Source organism: Phanerochaete carnosa (genome assembly GCF_000300595.1).
Source record: "Phanerochaete carnosa HHB-10118-sp unplaced genomic scaffold PHACAscaffold_3, whole genome shotgun sequence".
NCBI classification, from domain to species: Eukaryota; Fungi; Basidiomycota; class Agaricomycetes; order Polyporales; family Phanerochaetaceae; genus Phanerochaete; species Phanerochaete carnosa.
The window spans coordinates 901,184-924,805 of NW_006767630.1; the positions used below are offsets into that span (position 1 = coordinate 901,184).

A 23,622-nucleotide genomic window follows, 5' to 3' on the forward strand; every position below is an offset into this window, starting at 1 on the left:
GAGCTGAATGCTGGCAGAGCTCCCACCGCAGCCCCTTTACATAGAGAGGCCACGCTAAGCATCTGCAGTCATGGCCGAAGCAATTCTGACCGAGGTTCATGTGAGCAATATGTTCGACCTCCGCGGGGCCGTTGCAGTCGTTACCGGTGGCGGGACTGTAGGTGTTCGCTAGTTCAGCGACTACGTGCTAGCTAACTGTTGATGTGTAGGGAATTGGCTTGATGATTAGCACAACACTTATCTCTAATGGAGCCACAGTCATCATCATCGGCCCAGTCCAGGCGGACCTTGACAGGTGTACCAATTACCGTAAGATTAAGTTTATTAGGAGACTTACCACCAATGTTACAGGACTTGCAAGCTTTACAATGATGCGGCTGAACGGACCGGCAAGCATGGCAGGCTATACGGCATTGAAGGCGACATTAGCAAGAAAGTGAGCTTGGTTATCCTCGAAGTACACCCTTGGATTAATCTGGGTATAGTCAGAAGCTATTCGCCTAGCAGAAGAGGTGGGAAAGAAGGTCCCACATGTAACAGTTCTCTTTAATAACGCAGGGTGAGTCTTTTACCCACATGCGACCCTTTTCATTTGCCCTGGACAGCTCGCTTTGCAGAATCTCCGAAGGCAAATTTGATCGTCCCACGGAGATGACGGCAGAAGCATTCAAGAGAGCGTATTTCAATGATCTCAAAGAGGAGACCTTTGACCGAGTAATCCATACCAACGCAGTCGGCCCGTACTGGCTCACGTTCGCTTTCCTTCCCTTACTCGAGAAGTGGAAGGAAAGTGGATACCGGGGGCTTGGGGGAAAGAAGTTCGCTCCTCAGATAATCATGACTAGCAGCATGAATGGCTGGACCAAGGACCCAGCGACATCCGGCTTCACCTTCCCTTACTTGTACTCCAAATCTGCAATAGGACACGCCACCGAAACTCTCGCTCATGAGCTACTTCCGCTCGGCATCCGAGTGAACGGCATCGCTCCCGGTAAGCGACCGACGTTACCTCTCCGTTAACCGCTAACGCGACATCTTGTACAGGACTGTTTCTCACTGAGATGTCGGCCCCAGGCACTTCCGACGAACTGGGTGTGTCACGCCTCAACAACACGTCCAAGTTCGGCTTCCAGGTGCCCTGCTTCCAGCCTCCTCCAGACGACGGCTCTCAGCCAATTAATGCAGGCTCGAGAACGGACGCGGGTGCGCTGGCCTTGTTCTTGGTCAGCAACTGGTTCGTCAACGGCGAGACTGTTCTTATTGATGGAGGCGTAAGTATTTCGCCACCGAAGATGCGCCTGATGCTGACTTCTTGCATTGTAGACACTGCTCCTCCACCCGTCGTCGTTCTAGATGTGTGTATCTGGGAGCTTCCTCTTGCCTATGTGTATGTACAATGCCGAGCGTCATGAATTGCGACTGTCTTGCGTCAGCAGCTGCAGATTGTCAATGGTGCTTGTTCTGGTTGCCCCTAAGGTGCCACGGCATGCATGGTTTCTCCTGTGAGGACGCGATGGGTCGATAGCTACGACCGAGCGAAGTTGTCCACGGCCAACTTACTTTGTTGCAACCCTCCATAACCTTACTTGATTCTCGCGGTCATACCAGACAAATTGCCCATGCTATTAAAATCTGATGTATATTAGCACAATGGTATACAATACGTCTACTCGATACATCAGTATGGCGCACAGCGTCCCTCCGATGCCGAAAGAGCTAAGCGACCCTACGAACGAGACTGGAATATCTCGAAGTAGGCCGTATACTCTTCGGGTGTCATGCTCTCCTGGTGTTCCTCGGTAACCCCGGAGAACTTCATTCGATCACCGTTCACTAGTAAGTGGTTAGCACAAGCGAGAGAATGGAAGACATCGTTGGACCTACCATATACAATGGGATCATCCATAAGCCCTTCTGGCGCTGGCCCTTCTTCAGCCATGACCGGTGGCTCGGGCTCGGGCTCAGGAGCAGGAGGCGCGAACCCATTCGACAGCGAGTGACCGTTAAGTTTCGGGGTTTTGCTCGGACCTCGGTCAAGGCCACTGTCTTCCAGTGATCGCGAGCGCTTTCGGTATTCGTTCAGCGAGTCAAGATACTCAAGATTCGGCTTGACGTCCTCTTCTTCCTCGCCAAACTCGCTGAGATTGGTGAGGGCGGGAGTATCCTGCGCGGAGGTACTGTTCGAGGCGACCAACGAGGCATAATACTGGTCGTAATCTGCAGATGTCATAGTTAGCAACAGTGAATTCTGAGACGCGTTGAACGTACATTCCGCATCGTTCATCTGGGTAACCACCGGCTTCACGTTCACATCCAGGTCGATGTTGCGCACTGGCTGAGGCTCCACCTTGGTCAGCCCGCGCAGGATCGCATCGTTCGAGCTTGGTAGCCGGTTCGCATCCACTTCCGCCTGCTGCTCCGCCCTCGCATGCTCCCGAATGCCAAGCGCGGTGAGGTCGCCAGATATGGTACTCTTGAGGTGCCAGGCGGGTAGTATATTCTGCATGCGCTTAGCAGCGGCTTCTCTGTCCCGCTCGGCCCGCTGAGTGGCTTCGTCCTTGTCCACCGACATGACGACTCCTATGGTGTCCTCGTGCCTGCCGTCTCCAGCCGAGCCAGCAATTCTGAGCCCGCCCGACTGAGCAGCGGCCTTCGCCCTCTCCGCTTCGATGTTCTTCTTGATCCAGACAGCCACATCAAACCTGAGACCCAGAGTCAGCGGACACAGCGACGCTGGAGCGAACATCTGCAACGTACGCAGGGAGAACCATGTCCTCAGTTTTTCGGAGACCCTCTCGAATGAAGCGCATCTGCCTGTTGAAACGTTGCATACGGTCCTGGCTGCCGCGAACACTTTCCGCATTCTCATTGTCGACGAGCTCGGCGTGACAGATGTCGCAAATGAAGGTTCCAGCAGCGAAATCCATCAGCTTGTCAACTTCCAAAGGGGAAAATAGCTTTTGACACTGCGAGCAGATGTATCCCTTGTTGTCAAGTTCCTAACGATGGAAGGTCAGAATCGTACAAGAAGGGTAGACAAATAGGCTTGCATTTCTCAAGGTAGAGTCTATCCGCCGGCGCATTTCCGCCACACGCCACTTGACAACATTGCAGAACTGTTGGTAGTCGATATAATAGTACTGCCGTCCAACAGATCTCTGAGCACCCTCCTTGAGCTCATTTTGGCGGTGACTGCGGCATCCTTAGCAGTGGAATGGTGAGCAAAGGCGAGAAACGCACACTTTGACCAGCTTGTCATTCTCCAGAACGACCATCACCTTATTGAGCTCCTTCAGTTGGAAACCCATCCTCCCGGCCAAGTCATCATCTTTGAGACTGGCAGCGTACCAGAGCAGGCACTACTGCTTTAGCGGCCTAATACAAAGCAAATTTTCATTCTCGCAACAGTACTTACACCGGGTGCCGGACCAGCTGGTCCATTACGACAGTGTACTTCGGCTCGTAGAAGGCACGTAGAACATGTTGCACCAGCAGATGTAGTGTTTCATGGTCCTCTTTCGAAAGCTGAGATGACATCTAGGCCGGAAGGCCTGGGGAAAGTATGAACGAGTGTCTAAGAGAGAAGGTGCCGCGGTGTGAACGAAGAGCCCTGGGTTGTTGGTGCGTACACGAGGTGGTGGTCGTGGGGTGAGTGAGCACTCCGACTCAAGTTGCGGGACCGGTCCAGAAAGCCCTGATTAACCGCTTGGTAATCCAAGTACGACTTAGCCCGAGCCTTAATTACTATCATTATAATTAAATAAATAATTATGGTAATGTATTTTCATCCGACTGACAGGAAGATTACCCCATCTATGCATGAACAAAAGATATATATTGGACGTCATACCACCGTCGTACTACGCTTCCTCAACGCCCCAATCCCCTTGCTCTCTCTCTCTCTCGCTGGTGCTATCTACACCTTATACGAACGCTGCAGCGTCCTGTGCCCTCCGCCGAGCTTTCAGTCGTTGAAGAGAGCTGACGCGACCACTGGGTCGGGGACGTCGCATTCAACCTTCAGCAGCCAGTCCGCCCTCAATATCTCACGCCTGCAGGACAGACTGTTACTGGCGCCCATGCACATGCCTTCTTCACAGGGACTTCTTAGCGTAGCCGAGCGACCACAAGGCCCAGCGGATGGGTCGGGAAGGCAGCTATGTGAAGAATGCATGGCTAGCATAGGAAGGGTGGCATGTGAGGAGGCATAGTCGAAGATGTGGAGGCATTGTCCGATGGAAAGGTGTGGGGCGAGGAAGGTTAGGATATGCTGCCTCAGCTCAAGAGGAAGCTCGACGGTTTCTGTAGTGGGAGATTGTAAATCAGCGTCAGCCTGAGCTCTACACCCGTCCCCCGGTAGTAGGACGATCCGGGAAGCCCGGAGGAGGGTTCGCGCTTCTTTTGCGATAGTGGTGCTTAAAACGCTGTTGCGTTTCTCTACAGTTTGCTTTGGGGTATAATCGATGTTATCCGCATTGGCAAACAGGTCCACTATTCGAAGCGAGTAACTATGTTGCATTGCTTTGAGGAAATCGCTGACACCGTATTGTCCGAGGGAGTTACCACTTAGACTGAGCTTGTAGAGGCGGCAGCGAGGCGAGACAATGAAGGTAGCTATCGCCGAAGCAGACCGTTCCGTGAGACCAGTCATGGATATGCGAAGAGATTTAAGGTACGGAGTGGTGAGATGCGAGAGTAGATGTGGGACAAATACATCCCCACTAGGTACGTTGTTGAGGGCGAGATCTTGCACTCGTGAGCCGTTAACCGCGTCGGCGAAAACTAAGAGGGCACCATCATCCCACTGAAAATAGTTCTAACAATAAATAAGCTTGCGATTGTCTACTTCAATGTAAATAAATATTACCTTTGACAGTGTGAGGGCTCTCAGGCTACGATTTCCCAGCAAGTACTCGCTGATGACTGCTAGTCCTCGGTCCCCAATGCGATTGTCACTGACGTCAATGTTGTTTATCTGCTTACGATACTTCTTGCCGAGCCCAGAGCATAGCCATCGAAAGAGCTCCATAGCCCCTTCGTCGCCCAGTTTATGATGGGGCAGATTGAGCGTTGTGACTGCCGATCTGGCCGCAATGGCCTCGCAAACCCAATGCGCACCTAACACAGAGCATGTTAGTATTACCTATTACAAGTGTTACAGTTTGTTACTATGCCTTCTGCGCCATATAATGTTCTGTCCAGTGAGAACTGGACAGTGCACGACTTGTCAGATTGCGCTCCACCGGAGGAAAGGGGCACGTATACGTAGTCGTTCATCGGAAATTTGGAGCACCTTGCGGCGAAGATGTATATTTATTGTCAGTTTTCACTTTTTTAGTATATACAAGAGGCTGGGATAACTTACAGCTGCAACCTCCGATGTGGAAAGGCTGGAGAGTGTGAAGGCGCTTAAGCTAACTGCACAACTTCCCCGAAAGGGATAAGACCGTGAGAAATCAAAGTCCGACGCAGAGGTTGAGCTCAGGGGGGAAACAGACTGCGTCAACTCTTCTCACTGTGACCACCATCACTTCTTCCTGCTCCCAGGACGCTTTCCAGTCGCTCTGTCTTCAACTATGGACGTGGAGATGAAAACCAAGGACGACATTGACGACAAGGACCTCCGCGAGCGGGACAGAGACAGGGACAGGGATGTTGACCGCGACAGAGACAGAGGGGGTAGGCGCGATCGAGACGTGAAGGACAGGGACAGGGACCGTGATAGGGAGAGAGATCGCGATAGGCGCGACTCCGGTATGCGCGAACAACTCTGGTGCAGTGATTTTTTGTCAAACTCATCCCGTCAATAGCAGCACGTCGCAGAAGTGATCACTGGGAGCCTGAGGAACGACGGAACGGCGATGTGGGTGCCATGCAGGTCATTATTTGAATACTACGTCAATGTAGCTGACGTCTCATCTTGCAAACAGCGTCGCCGGCGGTCGAGGTCTAAGTCGCGCTCTCGTTCCCGGAAGCGCTCCACCTCCCCACGTAGACGTTCTCGTCGCTCTCGCTCTCGGTCCAAGTCTCTTCGTTCTCGTTCTCGCTCTCACAGCCGTGACCGCAGACCCGCAGATTCGTTTGCTCGCTCGCTCGGAGGTCCCATGAACGCGCCACACGAAGAGGCTGTCGAGTTCGCCAAAGTCAGCAAGCGCGAAAACCGGGTCTACGTCGGCAACCTCAGCTACGACGTCAAGTACAGGGACCTGATGGAATTCATGAGGGGAGGTGGGTTGGGGAATCTCAGATTAGTTTTTGCTATATTCGAGAGAGCAGAGGCGCAGCGGACGATGTAGCGGGAAAGTCGCGCGGACCGAGATATTGCTCAGGTGTAGGAGTTGCTTGGGGCTTTCGGTTTATGATGGCGAGAGTGAGGAATGGTTATTGATGGGAGCTTTCTTTTGGGATATTAGCTGGTGAGGTGCTCTTCGCCGAAGTACTTATCACGCCAACCGGCGTCTCGAAGGGATGCGGGTACGTGATTTTCGCGCCTTTGTGCCTGTTGATATGGACTGACGATGTTCCATAGCATCGTCGAATTCACTTCTCAAGAGGACGCTCAACGTGCGATCCGTGAGCTCTCTGAGCAACCTTTACTTGGGCGTCCGGTCTTCATTCGCGAGGTGGGTGGTTAATGGAAATTCTCTTTTACGGGAGTGCTGATGGCCCTGCAGGATCGTGAAAACGAGTCACGATTTGGTGCTACTCCTGTCCCAGGTAAGATAGGTATGGCAATGGCTGGACAGGGTCTGCACGCTGCACCGCCTCCGCGTCCACCCCACCACAACTACTTCGCCGCTGGCACTAACCCAGGAAATCAGCTATATGTGGGCAACGTAAGTGTTTCAACACATTCCTGCGGATTGTACGGTGACGATAGTCCATGTAGTTGCCCTACCAAGCTGGTTGGCAGGACTTGAAGGACTTGTTCCGCTCAGCTGGCAACATCATTCGCGCTGATATCAACATTGGCGCGGATGGTCGTCCTAAGGGCTCTGGCACTGTCATTTTTGAGACAGCTAAGGATGCCCAGCAAGCCATTGGTGCGTGTGCAGCCCTCTCTTCCCTGTGCACGAACCTAATTCTCCATACAGGCATGTATAATGGCTTCGAGTGGTACGGTCGTACCCTTGAGGTTCGAGAGGTAAGCATCAATGGCTCTACTCAGCGAGACTTGATGCTAAGTGCCATGCACAGGATCGCTACGCCGGCCTCTCGGGGCCAGGTGCCTACCGCGGAAGTTTCCGCGGCGGTCTTCGCGGATTCCGAGGGGGAGGCTTCCGGGGAGGCTTCAGAGGCGGTTTCCGCGGCGGCTATCCCGGAGGCCCTGGAGCGGGCACTGGCCGCGACTTCTCTGACAACCTCTACGCCGACTACTCCGGTCCCGATCAGGCTACAAGCGGCGGAATGCATGCATACGGTGGTGCAGGGTATGGTGGAGGGTACGGTGCCGGTGCTGGCTATGACGCCGAGCCCAGCCAACAGATTATGGTTCGCAATGTGAGTAGCTCGGTATATGTTAAACTGGAAAATATTCTGATTACGTGCATACAGCTACCATGGTCCACCGCGAACGAAGACCTTGTTGAATTGTTCGAGACGACGGGCCAAGTTGAGCTTGCCGAGATCCTCTTCGAGGGCACACGCTCCAAAGGCTGTGGTGTTGTTCAGTTCGGACAGGTCCCCGAGGCTGAGACTGCAATCGGTGAGCTTAACCGTCCTGATTAGCACTCGTGCGGCCACTGATGTTCGCCCTGTAGCTAAATTCCAGCAATACATGTACGGCGGCCGACCGTTGGACGTCCGGTTCAACGACCGGTGGCACACCTTCTCTCCCGGTGCCGCCAAAGGCGGTCAGAACGTGCCCATGCAGGCCGACGCTTAACTCTTTCGATCTTCTATTATTCGTACATGACCGTGTTGCTGTCCCCTATGTCCTCTCCGCTCTTACACTGAAAAACTTAAAAGCTGATGTGCTATATGGTACGATATCGCAGTGGGGTAGCTATCCTGCGTTTTACTTGTTATCATTACCTTATCGAGAGGTGTACGTTACGGCACGCCGAACGATACTTGCGTTCAGCCAGGAATTGGGCGACCGCACAGCTTGAGTGCAGACGACCAGCAAGCTCTCTTACGCAGGGTTCGTTACACCACCGCTAGCTGAGCCACAAGCCAAGATCAGCTGTACATGCCAATCGCCCGCCTGTCCAAGAGGAAAAGGCATCGCCCGCTCCCGCTTCGTCCTCCGACGGCGAGTGGACAACCTGACGTAACGTTATTTGTAGGGGCCAGCGGCAAGAACGAGCATCGTTGAAACGATCGCCTCGTTACGGAATAAGGTGTGACAATTATCTGGCACCGGCACTAGCTGAGTAATGGAAGAATGCGATGGTGTAGACAAGGAATAAAAAGTAGACGATCTTTGGGCACGATTGTCTAGAGCTCGGCATGTGATATTACGGAGGATCTCAGCACTGTAGGAAGTAAAAGACATACATAGCCAATACTGGTAGATGTTGCCTGGGGTCTTGAGAGCGATTGCACAATCACGACGAACAGCCCGATAGGGCGGACGGCCTGCGGTCCTTACAAGTCCTCAGAGTTCCCATGCAGAGACAGCGCCACCTGTACATGCAGCCTGGTACGACTCAAGCTTCATTGGAGGCGTGCCGGTGGAGAGCCTTGCTGTCGCGCTCACTTCGGGTAAAATGGTATACCAGTCCAATAGTCATTCAACACGCTCCTGCGAGCATGCAAGGACGGTTTTAGATGACGGCAAGATACAAAGCCTTGACATGTTTCGACAGTGTTTCCGCGCTTTTGACTCCTAGACCAGCCGACAAGGAATCTGCGGAAGGACTTCGTGAGAATACATCTGTCGGGCATGCCAGCATGGTGTACGGTATGTACTGATACATGTACGTACGTTGAGCCGCTGGAATGCGCCGACAGCAGTCCATGTCCTGGCGACTTGGCAGAATGCTGTTCAGCAACGTTCGTCGGCGGCATGCTTATGTCTACTTGCTCTAAGTTCTCGCTGGTCTGAGACGTTCGCGACGCAGATCTTTGACTCGAGAGACGTCGAGCAAACGTGCCCCCATCGCGTGTCGTAATTTTGAGATCCTGCGGGTAAACGCAGGAGATGATAGAGATGTGCACATCCTGGAACGGACGCAGATAGCCGTCAATGTCGGATGAAAATGCCGAGAATCGCCCGCACGGCGAGCGTGCGCCTTGCGGGGCAATTGCAGCCGAGGCCCGACTGGCCCGACGGAGCGGGTGCTGATTGGTTAGTTACCGATGACGTGTTGTGGATGTGGATAACCGCTTTTCGGGTGATTGCCATTCCTGGACGGGTGCCCTGGTCGATGGATACTCTGCCAGAATTACAAAAGACCGGCCTCGAGCTCATTTCGTTCTTTGACTACATCTTTCATCTCTCCATACCCCTCGCCCTCCCACCCCTCATCCTTGCCGCTTTTCCAGGGAGAGATGGACTCATTCTCTGAACCGCAGCGCCGCCAGGAGTACTCCCTCGCAGAGGTCCGCGAACAAGTACGCAGACTCGAGGAGGAGCACCTCGCGAAGGGCATAGAACTGTCCGGGCGCATCATTCACTTAACTCATTACCTTCCCTTCAGCGCGACGCTGAAGTCCGCCAGCTCCAGCACGTCCGCGAGCGGCCTGCAACCCGGCATTCCTAGCCCGCCTCAGACACCTCCCGCCAAGGCCAACGACATCCCCCCATCCCCCTCCACAGAAAACTCCCCGTCGCAGTCGCGCGTGAAGGCAGGCGACGAGCCATGGAATGTCTCTGTCCGTTACGGACACTCTGCAATGGTCTCGGGGATATTGTCCCTTTCGGCGACCCATGAACAGCTCTTCGTCGGCTGGACGGGAGACATCCACTCCGCACCGTCCTCGAGCCATATCAATGGTAGCGGCTCAACAACTCCTTCTGCACTGTCTGAACCCGTCAAGACGCCCTCCAAGGACGTCTCGGACGCAGATAAGGAGGCCTTCGAGCGTATCGTCAATGCCAAGGGCACCAAACTGTTGCTCAAGGACGATGCTATTTCTCAAGTTGAAGAAGAGGGAGAACCACGGAAGAGCGTCGAGTATGTGCCTGTCTGGTTGGACGATAAGGAGGCGCACGGACACTACGATGATTACTGCAAACAGAGTGAGTCTTTCCCGCCTTGTTATTTTTGCAACCCGTTCTCTATCTTGCTCTGTCCACTTTGCTTGTTCGCGCCACTCTCCTTATGCTCAATCCCGAAGTATCCCGCTACTCTTGTACGCATGCCCCAGCGGTCTGCATGTATTCACATTCCCCTGACATCATCCGTAACCATTAATCGTTTAACTTTATCTCGATCTTCTCAATTCACCACATGCCCCGCTTTCTTGGGAAGTCTTCTCTGTTGCCCTGAGCCGCCTGACTTGCCTTTCTGGTTACTACCTCCCATCAGTTTCGCTCCTCATCCTGTTCGAGCTCGAGATGCTCCCATCTTCCTGTTGATTTGCCGTAATGGCCCTCCGTGTTCGCTCGGGTTTCGGTCCAGCGCTGCTTCTTTGCCGAGAAAGGCCCTCAGTTCTCACACCTTTGCATTCCGCTGTTCTGCCAACCTAAGCGCCAGATGTCTAAAGCTAACCGTCAACGTACATAGCCCTCTGGCCACTGTTTCACTATCTTCTTTGGCAAGATGTCGCGACAGAGTACGCGAGTGCGGACGCTCATTGGGCACCATACGTTGCCGTCAACGAGGCCTTTGCGAAGGTCGTCGAACGGGTGTACAAACCTGGCGACCTCATCTGGATACACGACTACCACCTTCTCCTGCTTCCGAGTCTCATTCGCCAAGTACTCCCTGAAGCAGCCATTGGTCTCTTCGTCCATACACCTTTCCCAAGTAGCGAAGTTTTCCGGTGCGTCCAGGTCTTGCCTCAATATATGTCCATTAAATCTGATTATATGCGCCCACGCAGCTGTCTCCCGCGTCGCAAGGAAATTTTGGACGGTATGCTCGCCGCCAATCTTATCTGTTTCCAGACCTACTCGTACTCGCGCCACTTTGTCTCCACCTGTGTCCGAGTATGCGGTTACGAGTCGACTTCGCGCGGAGGAATCGATATTCAGGGACATGTCGCCAGTATCACTTGGTGTCCAGTCGGTGTTGACGCTGAGCGTGTCAAGGGTGACTTAGCACGCCCTGGCATCCAACCCAAGCTCGAGGCGCTCAGAGCGTTGTATGCCGGCAAGAAGATCATTGTTGGACGCGATAAGCTGGACGTCGTCAAAGGAGTCGTGCAGAAGGTATGTTTAGGCGCGCGCATACTCTTCAGTGTACTGACGAGTCGTTCTCTCGCCAGCTCCGGGCGTTTGAGAAGCTCCTGCAAGACTACCCGCAATGGGTCGGCAATGTTGTCCTCATCCAGGTCACCTCGCCTGCTCTCACGGATTCGCCCAAGCTTGAACGCCAGGTGTCTGAGCTTGTTGCTCACATCAATGGAGAATATGGCTCACTCGATTTCGTTCCTGTTCATCACTAGTACGTCATTCGACATGCACCAGCTCTCTGGGTACTAACATAGATCCGATAAAGTCACCAGACCATCAAGAAGGACGAGTTTTACGCTCTCTTGAGCGTTGCTGACCTTGGTGTCATTACTCCTCTCCGCGACGGTATGAACACAACTTCGATGGAGTTCGTCATTGCCCAGGATCGGACAAACAAGAGCCCACTCGTGCTCTCCGAATTTATGGGTATCTCCAGCAACATGACTGAGGCGCTCCAGATTAACCCTTGGAATCTCGGCGAGGTCGCTGCCGCGATGCACAATGGACTGACGATGTCGCAAGAGGAGAAGTTGCAGCGACACGAGAAGCTCTACAAGGTTGTCACGACGCATACCTCGCACACCTGGGCGGCGCACCTGGCTAAGTTGCTCCTCGAGCAGCTCGGCAAGGTTAATCTCGCGAAGCGAACCCCTTTCATCCCAAAGAACCAGCTCGAGGGCCACTACTTGAAAGCGAAGAAAAGACTCTTCCTCTTCGACTACGACGGCACATTGGCGCCAATCGTCAAGGTCCCGAGCATGGCGACCCCGACCGAGAACACGCTCAAGGCGCTCACTCAGCTCGCTGAGGACCCGAAGAACCTCGTGTACATTATCTCCGGTCGCGACCAGGCGTTCCTTGAGCAGCACCTCGGGCACATCAAGAACCTCGGCATGAGCGCGGAACACGGAGGCTTCATCCGTGAGCCTGGTAGCACTACTTGGCGAAACTTCACCGAGAACCTCGACATGAGCTGGATGGGCGAGGTCCTCGAGATCTTCAAGTACTACACCGAGCGGACGACGGGCAGTCAGATCGAGGTCAAGAAGAGCTCGATCACATGGCACTACCGGAGCAGTGATCCAGAGTGGGGGTGAGTGCCTTTTCGTATCATGCAAGTCACGTACATTCGCTGACAGGTGTCGTAGATTGTTCCAGTGCAGACAATGCCAGGACCTACTCGAGAACAACTTGGCACGCAAGCGGCCGATTGAGGTTCTTGTCGGCAAGAAGAACCTCGAGGTGCGCCCTATTGCGGTCAACAAGGGCGAGATCGTCAAGCGGATATTGTACTACAACCCCGATGCCGAGTTCATCTTCTGCGCGGGCGACGACAAGGTGTGACTTTTGGTGCCTTCACTGGTTATTTAGCATACGCTAACACGTTTCCTGCAGACCGACGAGGACATGTTCCGCGCGCTTCTTCTGTTCCAGAGCCCGTCTTCACCAAAGTCGTCGGCCCTTGCCTCGCCAAAGATTGTGATGGAGCCGCCACTCTCCGTGACGCTCCTCGCGGGTCAGGACGGGGCGGCGAAGTTCGGGCCCGTCGAGCTCGCGATCGAGCGCAACGCGGTCTTCACGACTGCCGTCGGGCACAGCAGCAAGCGCACGCTTGCAGTCTGGCACGTCACGACACCCGAAGAAGTCGTCGACCACATGTTGCATCTCGTCGGGATCAACGATGGGGAGAAGAGCAACCTATAAGCTGTCGAGGGGACGTGAACGGACGGCGCTTGGGTGTGAGAGTAAGATAGAAGATCAGCGGAAGAGAATGCAAAGTTACGCACATGTACCATTACACACACGTATTTTAGAGTGCTCTTGTTACTATTTTAGCTACTGTTTTCTTTTTTTCTGTATGCCGAATTACTATCGAATACTATGGCACAGTTGGCAAGGCGGTGCTCTAGATCTCTGAATGGCTGTTTTGTTGGATATACTACCCATCGTTTCAGTGCATTATTATCCTCTTTGGCACAACTTGTTATATGCCCGTGAATTTCCCTTGATTTCTCACTGCGTACACGTTGTAGGGTATTCGATTATAGTGCAAGCTAAGGCTACAGATGACATAATGATACAGCATGCGAAACTCCATGCTCAGGCCTTTTTGGCAGCAAGGCGAGTTGACCTCCTCGCAGGGGCTTCTGGCGCTGCTTTCGCCGCCTTTCGCGACTTGGTAGCGTTCCGCGCGACAGGTTTCTGCACGACCGCAGGCTCTATTTCATGCATATCCCGAGTGTTGGTCTTGCGTTTCTGTATCGTACACGTACGAAGTTGCGCATCCTCGGCGTCTGGAGCCTTGTCGTCCCGTTTACGCTTGCCAATGGTGGGCGGCGAAGGGGCGCCATCTTGCTCCGTTGCCAACCGTGCAGACCTCCGCACTGGGCCTGCACGAATCATCGTCTTGTCAGCTGCGACCCTCGCAGGTGCTGCACGCTCGTTGGGTTTCATTGCAGTGGCGACGGTGGCAGCAGCCTTTGACGCTTTGGTGATCTTCGGGGCCGCAGCTGCAGCCCTGGCCTTCGGTTTCGCAGATGTCTTAGTAGCAGCTGTCGCCGGCTTTGCTTTCGAGATCGCTTCATGAGCGGGAACAAGTGCTTTCGCTCCGGAAGCTGAGGATTTGCGGGACGTCCTCAACTTCCGGGCATTGGTGGCCTTCCGCGCGGTGGCCACCTGCATAACCGCCTTCGCCTTTCGAGGAGGGGAAGCCCTTCTGGATGTTGTAGTCTTTCTGGGCGTTGTAATCTTCTTCGGCTTCAGCGTCTTCTTGCGATCCTTTGCCGTTCGCGAGGCCCTTGTCCTCGCTGTCGGCCGCGAGGCGCCTAGGCCAGACCTCCCCGCGTTATTGCCCTCGGCGTCGTCACCCTCAGACTCTTCTTCGATATCACGCAGCCGATCCGAACACTCAGATCCGCCCTCATCGATCTTCCGTGTCATGCTCTTGAGAGACTCCGCGAGAACATGTGCGAACACCACTCCGGTGAAGTTCTTCCGGCGCGACGAAGTCATCACCGGCTGGTTCGTGCACTGGTCGTATAGGCAGTCGTCCAAGTAGTCAGTGATATCCAGGGGGTGACCGTCTTCATCGAACCATGCCGATTGTAGAATTTGAAGCATTGCATCGTGCTTGTCTAGGGGCCTCTGTGAACCGTTGCTAATAGCCGAACCTGAGGACGAGCCGGACGAAGATGGGGGTGCGCGTCGATTAAGATGTGGATGGCGGCTAAACACGTCCGGAGCATACCGCGCAGTGTGAGACGGGCTCTTCTTCTGTCCGAAGCCCTTCTCACGAGCGAACCGACTGGGCCCGCCGGCCTTGGGCGCCACTGAAAACTGATCAAGGGTAGTCTGATCAACTCGACGGTAGTGGCGGTTCAACAGTTTGTAAGCCTTTTGCAGTACACGTTCCAGCGATGAGGGTCCGTTTAATTGATCCAGTTTGATGGGAACTCGAATGGCTTGGATGGCCATCTCTTTCACGAAGCCGCCGACGTAGATACCTTGGCTTCGCTCCGCCTCGTGGAATACTTCGTAAAAACGGAATGCAAGGCTCTCGTTCCGTGCATTGGCAGCCCTTTGCTGCTCCAGAGAAGAGCCAACCGGGGCCAAAGAGGAGAACTCGTGAAAATGAAAACTCATTGCCATGAAAAGCAAGATGTAGACGAACGATTCAATGTCGTCCGCGACTTCGGCAGGCTTGAAGGGATATCGTAAAGCGAGTGCGGATTTGAAAGGCCAGGTGCCCTGAAAGCAGTAAATTGAACCTGCGATACACGTCAATTACACATGATGGCACAGCTCACAGATACGCCAGCCGGCTCCGACGCAGAGACACCGTTCAATAAGTCTTCGCGGTACTTCGCCAAGTCCCAATCGTTGAGAAATGCCACATTATTATCGGTATTGATGAGAATGTTACCCGGGCTGACATCGTGATGAAGGACCCCTGCTACTTCCCAGGCGAGCGCATGAGCTGGACGAGAAATGAGGCTCATTTCGAAACGGAACGGATAGTGAGGCACGTACCACCGAGGGCTTGTGTGACGAAAGTGATCAGCTCAAAGGAGCCACGATAGGTTTCTAGTGGTCGGCCAATCTCCTTCGTAACGAGGCGGGTGTGAACACGCTCGGCGGGCCGAACGCTGATGTTGAAATGTTGCATAAAGTGTTGTGACCCCGTCCTGTGGTTATCGACGTCTCCCCCAGCGATGGGTGTGGCAAAAAATTCACGATCCTCGTCTTGGAGACGGCTATGTAAACGCCGATACACGTCCAACTCCGGTCGCCGAGGGGTTGCCCGCCATTGATCTTTCAGGAAAACCATGCGCTGCATCTCAACTTCAAGAGCCACATAGCCTCTGGTACATCGACCAGTAGGCGACGAACGCGCAGTGATAGGCTTGCCAACCAGGTATGTCCTCTGCTCCGGGGGAAGCGGGTCTCCAGCATCGTCGACACCGGCAATCTGGGCGGCATCGCCAATAGAGATGACTGGACATGTAATCTGTCGCGTGTGGATCAGATGAAAATGAAGACATGTGAACAGTAAATAAGCACAAACCTTGTAGATGGGATACAAATGCTTATCCGGAGTCAGATAATCCTGAATAAACTGCTCCAGGGCAGGTTTGCCTTTTGGACGACATGCGCGGAGTGTCCGAAGGAGATCAGGAGATGCCAAGCTGACAGTGCCATCGAAGCCCTGGTCCTTGGGCGAGAGGTTAAGAAGTCGATATGTGATGTCACGAAACAGGGTGAACTGGGACTGGAGGTCTATCGGGGCCGAAACAACGCAGCCAGCTCGGTCGAAACGAAAGAAGCGGACGGCTGATGAGGCGATATATATGGAGTACACGTGGGTGCGATGCTGCCGTTGCATAATTTCGCATGCGTACTTGACAAACTGGGCCCGTGACTGACGACCCTTGGGAGTGTCGCGAAGGAGCGGAATCCGTGCTCGGGAGTCGGTGTCCGTAGACATGACTTCAAAGCCGTAGCCAGCGTCTTCGTCCTTGCATTTAACCTCAAGAGCTATAATCATCCATGCCCAGGCACACCGAGCAGCGTTCGTGTCATCCTCCTGAATTCCGCGGAGATATGCCTCCATCGCCAAGGGCACATCCTCCGGGTAGAGCGCCATATCTGGGCGAAAGTCGGTTTCCTTTGTCTCGCAGTGTGTGGCCGTAATGCTGAAGCGTCCTTTGCAGTCTGAGACCTTTGCCACAGAGTTGAATACATCACACTAGTCGTCAAGTTATCCGTAAGACATCCACCAGAATGCTACACCGGCATGCTTACCAAAGGACTGTATCGAAGGTCCTCTGTCTTGCTATTGAGTTGGGAGAAATCAATGGTATCGAATCCCTTCACGTCGTGCGCCACTTCATCGTCCATGTCTATGCCAGGAACAAGCTCCTTGAACTCCTCGCCAGCGAGTTCAACAGTGACGGAATCAATTTCGCTCAACAGCTTCTCTTCATGGTCGGCAGCCTTGTGAACAGGATCATCCTTGCAAAAAGCATCATACTCAGCTGCCATAGTTCTTTTCGGCGGGGAACACTTTTGGTCGTTCTGAATGTGTGCAGGAAGAACTCTAGGTGGGGGAGTGGCGAAGCGCGTGCGATCTTTCGGACTGCGAGATGCTTGTACGTTTCCGTCGTCGGAGCCAGAGACCCGTAAAAGGCACTCGACAGTGTCTTCGTCTGGATTGGCCTCCGTGGAGGGAGTTATAGCTGGGGAAACGCCCTCAAAAGACGGAGAAGGGCGATTGCTATTAGAATCGGTTGTGGCGTCTTCAACGAGAGGCTGGTCCTGGACGCGAGAATCCTTTGTAAAAAGAGTTCTTTTATCAGCGCAGAAAAACTGAGATTTCCCTGTGTCAAGCTCTCCTGAGGAAGGCGAGGGATGTGTGGCCGGTAAATCAGTGGCCATGGTGGTAAGAATTCACAAACAAACCTTTGCACGCGTGCAGATCTCATAGGAAACGAGTCACAGTGATGGGTCACAACTGGAGAACAAATAAGGGGCTGCATCACCAAAACAAGGCCAGAATGGGCTTGTTACCTCGATACGTTGGACGGAGGTGGTCAAAGCACGTGCACTCTGAAATGTGAATCTGAAACCATGTCTGTAAGCATTGAAAATATGGCACTTTGTGGACGCAACAATTACCGCTAAGCAACACGACGAGAATGTTGATACGACCAGTTCTATGCAGAGTCTAGCCCGCCGATTTGTCGGTGAAGTCGGCGAACCGCTGTTCGTTTTGTGGCATGCCCGGAGACTGCCGGCTACCGCTGGCGCCCCGCTTGCCGCACAGCCCCGGGCCAATCTAGTAACCGCGCTGTCCTCCCGAGCGAGGGCGCCAACGTCTACTGTGTCTGGCATGGTTCGCACATTAACTCCCTGCCATCACTCGCCAGCTAGGGTCCACGTCGGAGGAACCTGTGCGCACTGGCTTCATTCAGTTGAACGTTGTCCATTGCACTCTCACACCCTCGGCTGTGAGATGTTCTTCCCTGCATGACCTGGATTGTCTTAGGTATCCCTGTGTAGATTCTAGCCAAACATCTGGGAGCGACAAAGTCGTGCCCCACCTCATCTGACCTCGCAGGCTGGTCGCCTCTATCCCAACTCCAGCTCGCCGACATATACTTGTAGAGATATGTCAAGAGCACCGGGACAGACCAAGACTCCTTTTGATCCCATGGCTCTGCCTCAGCTTCGGAACCTACTACGATGTTGGGGGGTCTTCCCAGACACCCAACCGACGTGTGCAGCTGTCATCTGCATACTCCACGCGGGAGTTCTGGAAGTACAGCCGGGCACGAGCCTCACACGTTGTCTCGATGACAGTCACAGCCACAATACAATTGGCATCGCCTCAGGTGAGTTGAACTTAAACAAAGCACATCTTTTCAGTTAATACTAATGGCATATAAGCCGATTATCTAGGTCGCAAGGCTAACCCCCCTCCCCAGACCGTATAAGCCCTGAAACATGGACATCATCACACATCGAACCAACACCGATAATCATGTAGCTCTGCATATGCAGCCCAACAACGAAGAAGCTCCGATGGGGTCCCTCGACGAGACTCGACTACCTCCGCCCGTCACCTCGAGACGCGAACATAGTTCGCCGGCCGCGACGTGGTACAGAACTATCGTCCTTGCATCCACTATCTGCTTCGGAACTTGGAAGATGGTGGCAACCGTTCAGAATGCGACTGCCGTATCGACCGCCTTGGACTACTTGACCGGCGTAGTCCTAGCAGCTTTGTGAGTGTGCGCTCTGCTGTCATACCCGTTACTTATTGACTGCTCTTGACAGCTTGTACGTGCTAGGAGAGTGTAAAGATATCTCGACTCTCCGCTGGCTATTTCACCGCAACGTCATCTCAGACGTACGATGCCTTCCAGTGCACGGGGTCAGAGCGGTCGCGGTAGCTAGTGAGTATTCGTTGTTTCTGCTTCGTAGATCATCCCGTGACCGTCGCATATTTAGCGCGAAGGGCTTCTAGTCTTAGTTTTGGGTCTTGTGTAGCCCGAATCTTCATATTGTACCCGCAGCGCGAAGGGCGTGAAACGGCGCTCGATGGAGCTGGCACATCGGGCGGTTCAACAACACTTACTCTGGTGCGTGATGATGCCAGAGACAAAATCATGCCACTCACGTCGCAGTCAAGGATCCATTCCCAGAGCTACCAGCTGAAGTCATAGGTATTATACTTCGTACCGCCATCGCGGCATATGTCGAGGAGTACGTAGAGCAATCCCTGGCTGCGCCCCTTTACTCCAAAGATAGTTGGGTAAGCGCGCACATTAGGCTCTTGATAACTGTACATAATCTGATCGGTCGCTTGAAGGATGAAGTTTCGTTCAAACAGCAGAATCCAATAGTGCCTCTCCTAGAAGTCAACTACTGGGTTAGAGAGGCGACATTGGCATTCACCGCGAGAACACTATCAATTCCCGCTGTTCACGATTCCCGCCTCGGCAGGTATGCATCTATTAGATACAAAACCCTTCAAGTCTGACAAGTGTTCAGCTTATCCATACGTCCGTGGGCCAGGATAGAACAGATTCGCTCGCTGAGCAGCACTGCCGTCGAATCAGGCTCATGGCTGGTTGCGCTAAAAGAGCTCGCATCATCCCCTCTTGCCCACACTTACGCTGCCTTGCACATAGCGCAGCGCAAGGTCAGCTTGGCGACCTGCCTTTACGCGGAGATTGTAGAGCTAGAAGACGACACGGAATGTTCTCTCCTAATTCCCTCGGAAGCGGACCAGGAAGTGGCCACGGAATGTCTGACGCTGCGTTTTTGTCAAGCGTTGCATTCTTGTCAGGACTACATAGACGAGGCGAGCTCTCTCATCAGCATCGCCAAGCAAGCCTGGCTGCAATTTCCTAGCATGAAGCTACTTCCAGCGCTCTGCGAAGACATCACTTTAGAGAGCACTTCAATGAGAAATCGTACGGCGTCTCTTTCAATTCACACTTCCAGCTCGCGGAAAGCTGCCGTACTGGACCATCTTATATCGCACATGTGGGATAGAAGGGAGAATGGAGACATGCTGCTTCGAGTAAGTCCCTCTCCGCTGACTGATACGTCAGCGACTAACGCGCAGTAGTCCTTAACAGCGTTACGGGCTCTCATGCCAGAGATGGGAAAATCTCCTCCCAGCCTAGATACCACTACTTTCATATCCCCGTGGCATAATCTGGACGACAAATCCGTACGTATCATTTTCTCTTAGAGTTTTTCTGTGTACTGACCACTGAGCCAGCGCGGTAAGCTTCGTCAATCCTTGTCGAGTTTCATGGAATACAAGCTGCCCGACATCTATAATTCGTCCATGCTCGAGCTGCACTCGGCAGCAAGAACTGCAGCAAGCGATTTACTTGATTTACTTCCTTCGTACACCAGGAGAGAGCCGGAGAGTGTAGCGGAGACATATTGACCAAGCTTTTTGGTCAGTAGCAGCGAACTTAGTCCCTTGTCCAAGGATGCCTGACCAAGTTTTCGGCGTGTCTTATTTTTTCGTGTTGAACTGGGGATAGCATGGGGTGCATCATACCGGTCTTTCTCTTGGGCTCTATTTTCTGAGTAGGATACAATGGATGATTATAATATATGCTTGTAGTACTAGCAGTATTTATTAACAACATGCTTGCTCCGTGACGGTCAGTCATCCTCCATGGACTGTCGCATTTGTTGCGGCTGAGGACCAGCTACTCTTGCAGGAACCTTGTATTTCATGTGAGTGCGACAGAAAAGCTGTTCGTCTGAGAGGGCTACTCACAGGCGAAAACGGCCACAGCGCTCTACTAGCGATAAATATAGCTCAGCTACTAATCTACAACTCCGCTACAGTATGTCTTCGATATGGGCACGCGTACAGATAGCTAATGTTCTACTTAAGGACTTCTCGTCTGTGGGTACATTAGTTTCGAACATGGTATGTAACCTACTTTTCGTTGGTCCCTGTGGTGCTCAATAATTTACCACGCAGCCCCTTGTGCTCGCCAATCGCTTCATGATTAATCTGCGCATGGCCAGCTTAGAAGTGCTAGAGTACTCCACACGAATTGCATACCAACTGCAAGAGCCATCAACAGCGCATTTCAGAAGGTCAACGAATCGACTGGGAAATATCGGAGACTGGGAAATATCGGAGAGACGCTGCAGAACGGCTGGGATGACGATGGCCTCGTAGAAGAGGGGAATGGCACCACAGAAGTGGACGAGACACAGCTCTCGTGAGATCTGCGCCGGGCATGACCTGTCACCGAAGGCCATGGTGGATTATACCATGTACCAGCCAGATAGCAATTTTTGTAGCCCATCACATGCGAGTAGAAAATTCGGAGCCCGTAGTATCCAATGGTTGCAAGCGCAGTACTGTACTTTTACGACTGTAGCGGATGTCACACGTCACACCGGTTTTCGGCTGACACCGCCAATAGTATTTTCTCGATTTATGGTGATTTTGGCGACTTGTCGGAAAGACTCATTTTGGGCACTTTCATCCGCTACGGTTGTAAAAGTACAGTATATCATCAAGCCGCTTGGTGCAACTTCCTCTGTTTTGACCTTAGCTTTCATCGCTGGTCTATCTGCTAATACTATTTGTCTCCTGAAACAGTACTATAGTTCACTAAAGGACCCCACAACGAATTTTGACTTTTCACTTGCCGTGTCTTGGGCTACCGCACGCGGCCGTCCACAGCCATCTCGACCTCGTCAAGGGACGGATTCACTTGGATGTCATCCAAGAGCTTGCCGGCATTATACATTACTTTATATGATACTATAGTTCTCGGCCGGATGTCTGGGAAGATAGAATATCTGTTCACTTTACCCCCGTGTCGACAGTCCAAAAGGTGCAACCGGCCGGGGTGCAGTGGACACACCGGCAATGCACAACAAGGATAGAACACCCACTAATTCCAATTAAGATACCTATTTCCAACACCCTTCGGCGCATACTATACTGCATCCGTGACCTTGTCCGACTTAGACAACCGTGTGCCTCCATAAAGCGAGTTTGTTATTCGCGTCTTCCAGGGGATCTCTCGTTCTGCGGCCTGCTACGAGGGTCGATAGCGGAGACCTCGACCGCATTATTGTCAAGCCTGGTTCTAAGCTAAAATATTTCAGAGGCTGTTGGATTATCCGAGCCCTAACCTAAGCAAGCGGGTGTCTTGACGATGCTAAGGCGAAAGACGCGATGAACAATGGGCAAAATCGGTTGTGTCCGATTTGGTGATTGTTACTATCGCGAACGCCTCTAGGGGGTGGAATACAGATGTGCCCAGTGACAGAAGCTGATTGTGGTATGGAAGAACGTATGAAGGTTGCTATTGGACAAAAAAAATGAGTTTGGAATTGGTGCAGACTGTACTCACAGTTTGGCGGACAAGGGTGCGCAAACGTGAACGAACGCGCACGAACGTGCACGAAAGCTCACAAAAGTGGGCGAACGTACATGATCGTGCACAAAAGTGGGCGAACATACATGATCGTGCACAAAAGTAGACGAACGTACACGATCGCGCACGAAAGCGCACGAACGCACACGATCGTGCATGCCGCTGAGCTTTGGTTTTGGTTATGCCCTGATTTGAGATTGGCGATGGCGCTAATGTGTGTGCGTTCGTGCATGTTTGTGCGTGTTCGTGCGCGTTCGTGCGCATTCATGCACTCAACTTATTATTCAGTTTCGTGTAAGCTGACAATTGGTTTTCATTTTCGTGATTATGCATCTCATTTGAATCTTCGAGTGCTCGAAAGTGCGCGAAGGTGCACGAAGGTGCACGAAAGTGTGCGAAGGTGCGCGAAGGTGCGCGAAGGTGCGCGAAGGTGCGCGAAGGTGCGTGAAAGTAAACGTCTAGCGAAAATGAATTTGTGATAACATGAATATGTAGTTCGTCAAATGCACACTTTCGTGCGCGAAAAGTGCACGAAGGTGCACAAACGTGAGCTTTCGTGCACGTTAGCGCACGTTAGTGACCAAACGCGCATCATCGTGCATGAATACGCACGAAAGTGCACGAATACGCACACATAACCTTAGACGCACATCGAAAACAAAAATTTGCGGCCGGTGTGAAAGTGAGAATTTATTTTTGTCCAATAACACCCTTGATAAGAACGTGTCCTGAGAACTTGAAGGCCCCACGACACTTTGCGTGATGGCAGTCATTCGGCGATACCATAACCTTTGAGTCTCCTGCTCGCATACGTTACAAATGTCACAGTGTCCACTCGACACAAAACATACTCCATTGTACTTGCGGGCATTGGTTCATGCCTCTGCACTATTCTCGCTCCGTCCTGCCCCATCCACTTCTGCGCGGTCAATCTCTTCGTTTGTGGGCCCGTCATTGTCCCAGGCACTCTGCAGCATCTCTCCGATATTACCCAACCGATTTGTTGGCCTTCTGAACTGCACCGTCGACTGTTCTTGCTGTCGATTAGTAAGATGCATAGAGTAATTCAGCGCCTCCGAGTCGACCGTTCGCAGGTTGATCATGAAGCGATGGATGAGCATTGGAGGCTGCGTGGCGCGTTAATCAGTACCAAGGTAGCTGACGAAGAGTACTGTAGTAAGCCCACCAGTGTCTCGGAAAGTTGCGCTACGGGTGACCCAATCTTAGACGCAGCGTCAGCCGTCAGCCCATGCGCTCATTCCGGGGACCTACCACAAGATTGTGGGTCAGCAGCTGTGCTATGTTGACCGCTAACAAAGCTCTATATTTGTTGCCACCCAT

The 23,622-nt window shown here is 52.8% G+C and overlaps 8 protein-coding genes across 8 annotated transcripts; 4 read left to right on the forward strand and 4 right to left on the reverse strand.

Moving 5' to 3' along the window:
• Nucleotides 1-28: 28 nt before the first annotated feature.
• PHACADRAFT_251428 (uncharacterized protein) lies at nucleotides 29-1,617 on the forward strand. Its single transcript, XM_007392949.1, has 7 exons — nucleotides 29-157; nucleotides 210-295; nucleotides 352-436; nucleotides 486-559; nucleotides 618-991; nucleotides 1,045-1,271; nucleotides 1,324-1,617. Exons 1-7 carry the CDS (start codon nucleotides 71-73, stop codon nucleotides 1,351-1,353), a joined length of 963 nt encoding a protein of 320 aa, XP_007393011.1. The 5' UTR covers nucleotides 29-70; the 3' UTR covers nucleotides 1,354-1,617.
• A 2-nt stretch (nucleotides 1,618-1,619) lies between these two features.
• On the reverse strand, nucleotides 1,620-3,579 carry PHACADRAFT_251430 (uncharacterized protein). The gene is made up of 7 exons (XM_007392950.1): nucleotides 3,416-3,579; nucleotides 3,241-3,336; nucleotides 3,051-3,192; nucleotides 2,758-2,999; nucleotides 2,269-2,702; nucleotides 1,885-2,217; nucleotides 1,620-1,833 (listed from the first exon to the last, which is right to left on the reverse strand). The coding sequence occupies exons 1-7, from the start codon at nucleotides 3,535-3,537 to the stop codon at nucleotides 1,727-1,729; spliced, it is 1,476 nt and encodes a 491-aa protein (XP_007393012.1). The 5' UTR covers nucleotides 3,538-3,579; the 3' UTR covers nucleotides 1,620-1,726.
• A 385-nt stretch (nucleotides 3,580-3,964) lies between these two features.
• Nucleotides 3,965-5,277, reverse strand: PHACADRAFT_26281 (uncharacterized protein; the record flags this gene model as incomplete). The annotated part of the gene is made up of 3 exons (XM_007392647.1): nucleotides 3,965-4,804; nucleotides 4,868-5,143; nucleotides 5,170-5,277. 3 exons carry the CDS (start codon nucleotides 5,275-5,277, stop codon nucleotides 3,965-3,967), a joined length of 1,224 nt encoding a protein of 407 aa, XP_007392709.1.
• A 273-nt stretch (nucleotides 5,278-5,550) lies between these two features.
• PHACADRAFT_251433 (uncharacterized protein) lies at nucleotides 5,551-8,071 on the forward strand. Its single transcript, XM_007392951.1, has 11 exons — nucleotides 5,551-5,754; nucleotides 5,811-5,863; nucleotides 5,931-6,228; nucleotides 6,414-6,474; nucleotides 6,530-6,623; nucleotides 6,675-6,836; nucleotides 6,890-7,043; nucleotides 7,095-7,144; nucleotides 7,198-7,500; nucleotides 7,555-7,705; nucleotides 7,761-8,071. Exons 1-11 carry the CDS (start codon nucleotides 5,577-5,579, stop codon nucleotides 7,883-7,885), a joined length of 1,629 nt encoding a protein of 542 aa, XP_007393013.1. The 5' UTR covers nucleotides 5,551-5,576; the 3' UTR covers nucleotides 7,886-8,071.
• A 1,408-nt stretch (nucleotides 8,072-9,479) lies between these two features.
• On the forward strand, nucleotides 9,480-13,231 carry PHACADRAFT_251438 (glycosyltransferase family 20 protein). Its single transcript, XM_007392952.1, has 7 exons — nucleotides 9,480-10,186; nucleotides 10,674-10,932; nucleotides 10,993-11,320; nucleotides 11,377-11,555; nucleotides 11,610-12,437; nucleotides 12,493-12,682; nucleotides 12,740-13,231. Exons 1-7 carry the CDS (start codon nucleotides 9,496-9,498, stop codon nucleotides 13,046-13,048), a joined length of 2,784 nt encoding a protein of 927 aa, XP_007393014.1. The 5' UTR covers nucleotides 9,480-9,495; the 3' UTR covers nucleotides 13,049-13,231.
• A 164-nt stretch (nucleotides 13,232-13,395) lies between these two features.
• On the reverse strand, nucleotides 13,396-17,241 carry PHACADRAFT_115930 (uncharacterized protein). Its single transcript, XM_007392953.1, has 5 exons — nucleotides 16,646-17,241; nucleotides 15,909-16,589; nucleotides 15,374-15,851; nucleotides 15,157-15,320; nucleotides 13,396-15,091 (listed from the first exon to the last, which is right to left on the reverse strand). Exons 1-5 carry the CDS (start codon nucleotides 16,883-16,885, stop codon nucleotides 13,445-13,447), a joined length of 3,210 nt encoding a protein of 1,069 aa, XP_007393015.1. The 5' UTR covers nucleotides 16,886-17,241; the 3' UTR covers nucleotides 13,396-13,444.
• Nucleotides 17,242-18,279: 1,038 nt separating this feature from the next.
• Nucleotides 18,280-20,537, forward strand: PHACADRAFT_170899 (uncharacterized protein). Its single transcript, XM_007392954.1, has 7 exons — nucleotides 18,280-18,627; nucleotides 18,680-18,797; nucleotides 18,853-19,157; nucleotides 19,215-19,348; nucleotides 19,397-19,931; nucleotides 19,980-20,084; nucleotides 20,136-20,537. Exons 1-3 carry the CDS (start codon nucleotides 18,347-18,349, stop codon nucleotides 19,066-19,068), a joined length of 615 nt encoding a protein of 204 aa, XP_007393016.1. The 5' UTR covers nucleotides 18,280-18,346; the 3' UTR covers nucleotides 19,069-19,157; nucleotides 19,215-19,348; nucleotides 19,397-19,931; nucleotides 19,980-20,084; nucleotides 20,136-20,537.
• Nucleotides 20,538-23,156: 2,619 nt separating this feature from the next.
• Nucleotides 23,157-23,622, reverse strand: PHACADRAFT_192806 (uncharacterized protein; the record flags this gene model as incomplete). The annotated part of the gene is made up of 3 exons (XM_007392955.1): nucleotides 23,157-23,408; nucleotides 23,468-23,503; nucleotides 23,554-23,622. 3 exons carry the CDS (start codon nucleotides 23,620-23,622, stop codon nucleotides 23,157-23,159), a joined length of 357 nt encoding a protein of 118 aa, XP_007393017.1.

Excerpts from the sequence above, each read along its gene's own strand:
- PHACADRAFT_251438 (XM_007392952.1), top strand. The coding sequence starts at position 9,496 with ATGGACTCATTCTCTGAACCGCAGCGCCGCCAGGAGTACTCCCTCGCA. Across the intron at positions 10,187-10,673 it reads CGATGATTACTGCAAACAGA|CCCTCTGGCCACTGTTTCAC; the intron begins GTGAGTCTTTCC and ends CAACGTACATAG. Across the intron at positions 11,556-11,609 it reads TTCGTTCCTGTTCATCACTA|TCACCAGACCATCAAGAAGG; the intron begins GTACGTCATTCG and ends GATCCGATAAAG.
- PHACADRAFT_115930 (XM_007392953.1), bottom strand. The coding sequence starts at position 16,885 with ATGGCAGCTGAGTATGATGCTTTTTGCAAGGATGATCCTGTTCACAAG. Across the intron at positions 16,590-16,645 it reads ACCTTCGATACAGTCCTTTG|TGTGATGTATTCAACTCTGT; the intron begins GTAAGCATGCCG and ends CTTGACGACTAG. Across the intron at positions 15,092-15,156 it reads CTGCGTCGGAGCCGGCTGGC|GGCACCTGGCCTTTCAAATC; the intron begins GTATCTGTGAGC and ends TACTGCTTTCAG.
- PHACADRAFT_251433 (XM_007392951.1), top strand. The coding sequence starts at position 5,577 with ATGGACGTGGAGATGAAAACCAAGGACGACATTGACGACAAGGACCTC. Across the intron at positions 5,864-5,930 it reads AGGAACGACGGAACGGCGAT|CGTCGCCGGCGGTCGAGGTC; the intron begins GTGGGTGCCATG and ends TCTTGCAAACAG. Across the intron at positions 7,145-7,197 it reads GTACCCTTGAGGTTCGAGAG|GATCGCTACGCCGGCCTCTC; the intron begins GTAAGCATCAAT and ends TGCCATGCACAG.
- PHACADRAFT_251428 (XM_007392949.1), top strand. The coding sequence starts at position 71 with ATGGCCGAAGCAATTCTGACCGAGGTTCATGTGAGCAATATGTTCGAC. Across the intron at positions 158-209 it reads TCGTTACCGGTGGCGGGACT|GGAATTGGCTTGATGATTAG; the intron begins GTAGGTGTTCGC and ends GTTGATGTGTAG. Across the intron at positions 992-1,044 it reads AGTGAACGGCATCGCTCCCG|GACTGTTTCTCACTGAGATG; the intron begins GTAAGCGACCGA and ends CATCTTGTACAG.
- PHACADRAFT_170899 (XM_007392954.1), top strand. The coding sequence starts at position 18,347 with ATGGACATCATCACACATCGAACCAACACCGATAATCATGTAGCTCTG. Across the intron at positions 18,628-18,679 it reads GGCGTAGTCCTAGCAGCTTT|CTTGTACGTGCTAGGAGAGT; the intron begins GTGAGTGTGCGC and ends TGCTCTTGACAG. Across the intron at positions 18,798-18,852 it reads TCAGAGCGGTCGCGGTAGCT|GCGCGAAGGGCTTCTAGTCT; the intron begins AGTGAGTATTCG and ends GTCGCATATTTA.
- PHACADRAFT_251430 (XM_007392950.1), bottom strand. The coding sequence starts at position 3,537 with ATGTCATCTCAGCTTTCGAAAGAGGACCATGAAACACTACATCTGCTG. Across the intron at positions 3,337-3,415 it reads CAGCTGGTCCGGCACCCGGT|TCTCAAAGATGATGACTTGG; the intron begins GTAAGTACTGTT and ends GTACGCTGCCAG. Across the intron at positions 3,193-3,240 it reads AATGACAAGCTGGTCAAAGT|TCACCGCCAAAATGAGCTCA; the intron begins GTGCGTTTCTCG and ends AGGATGCCGCAG.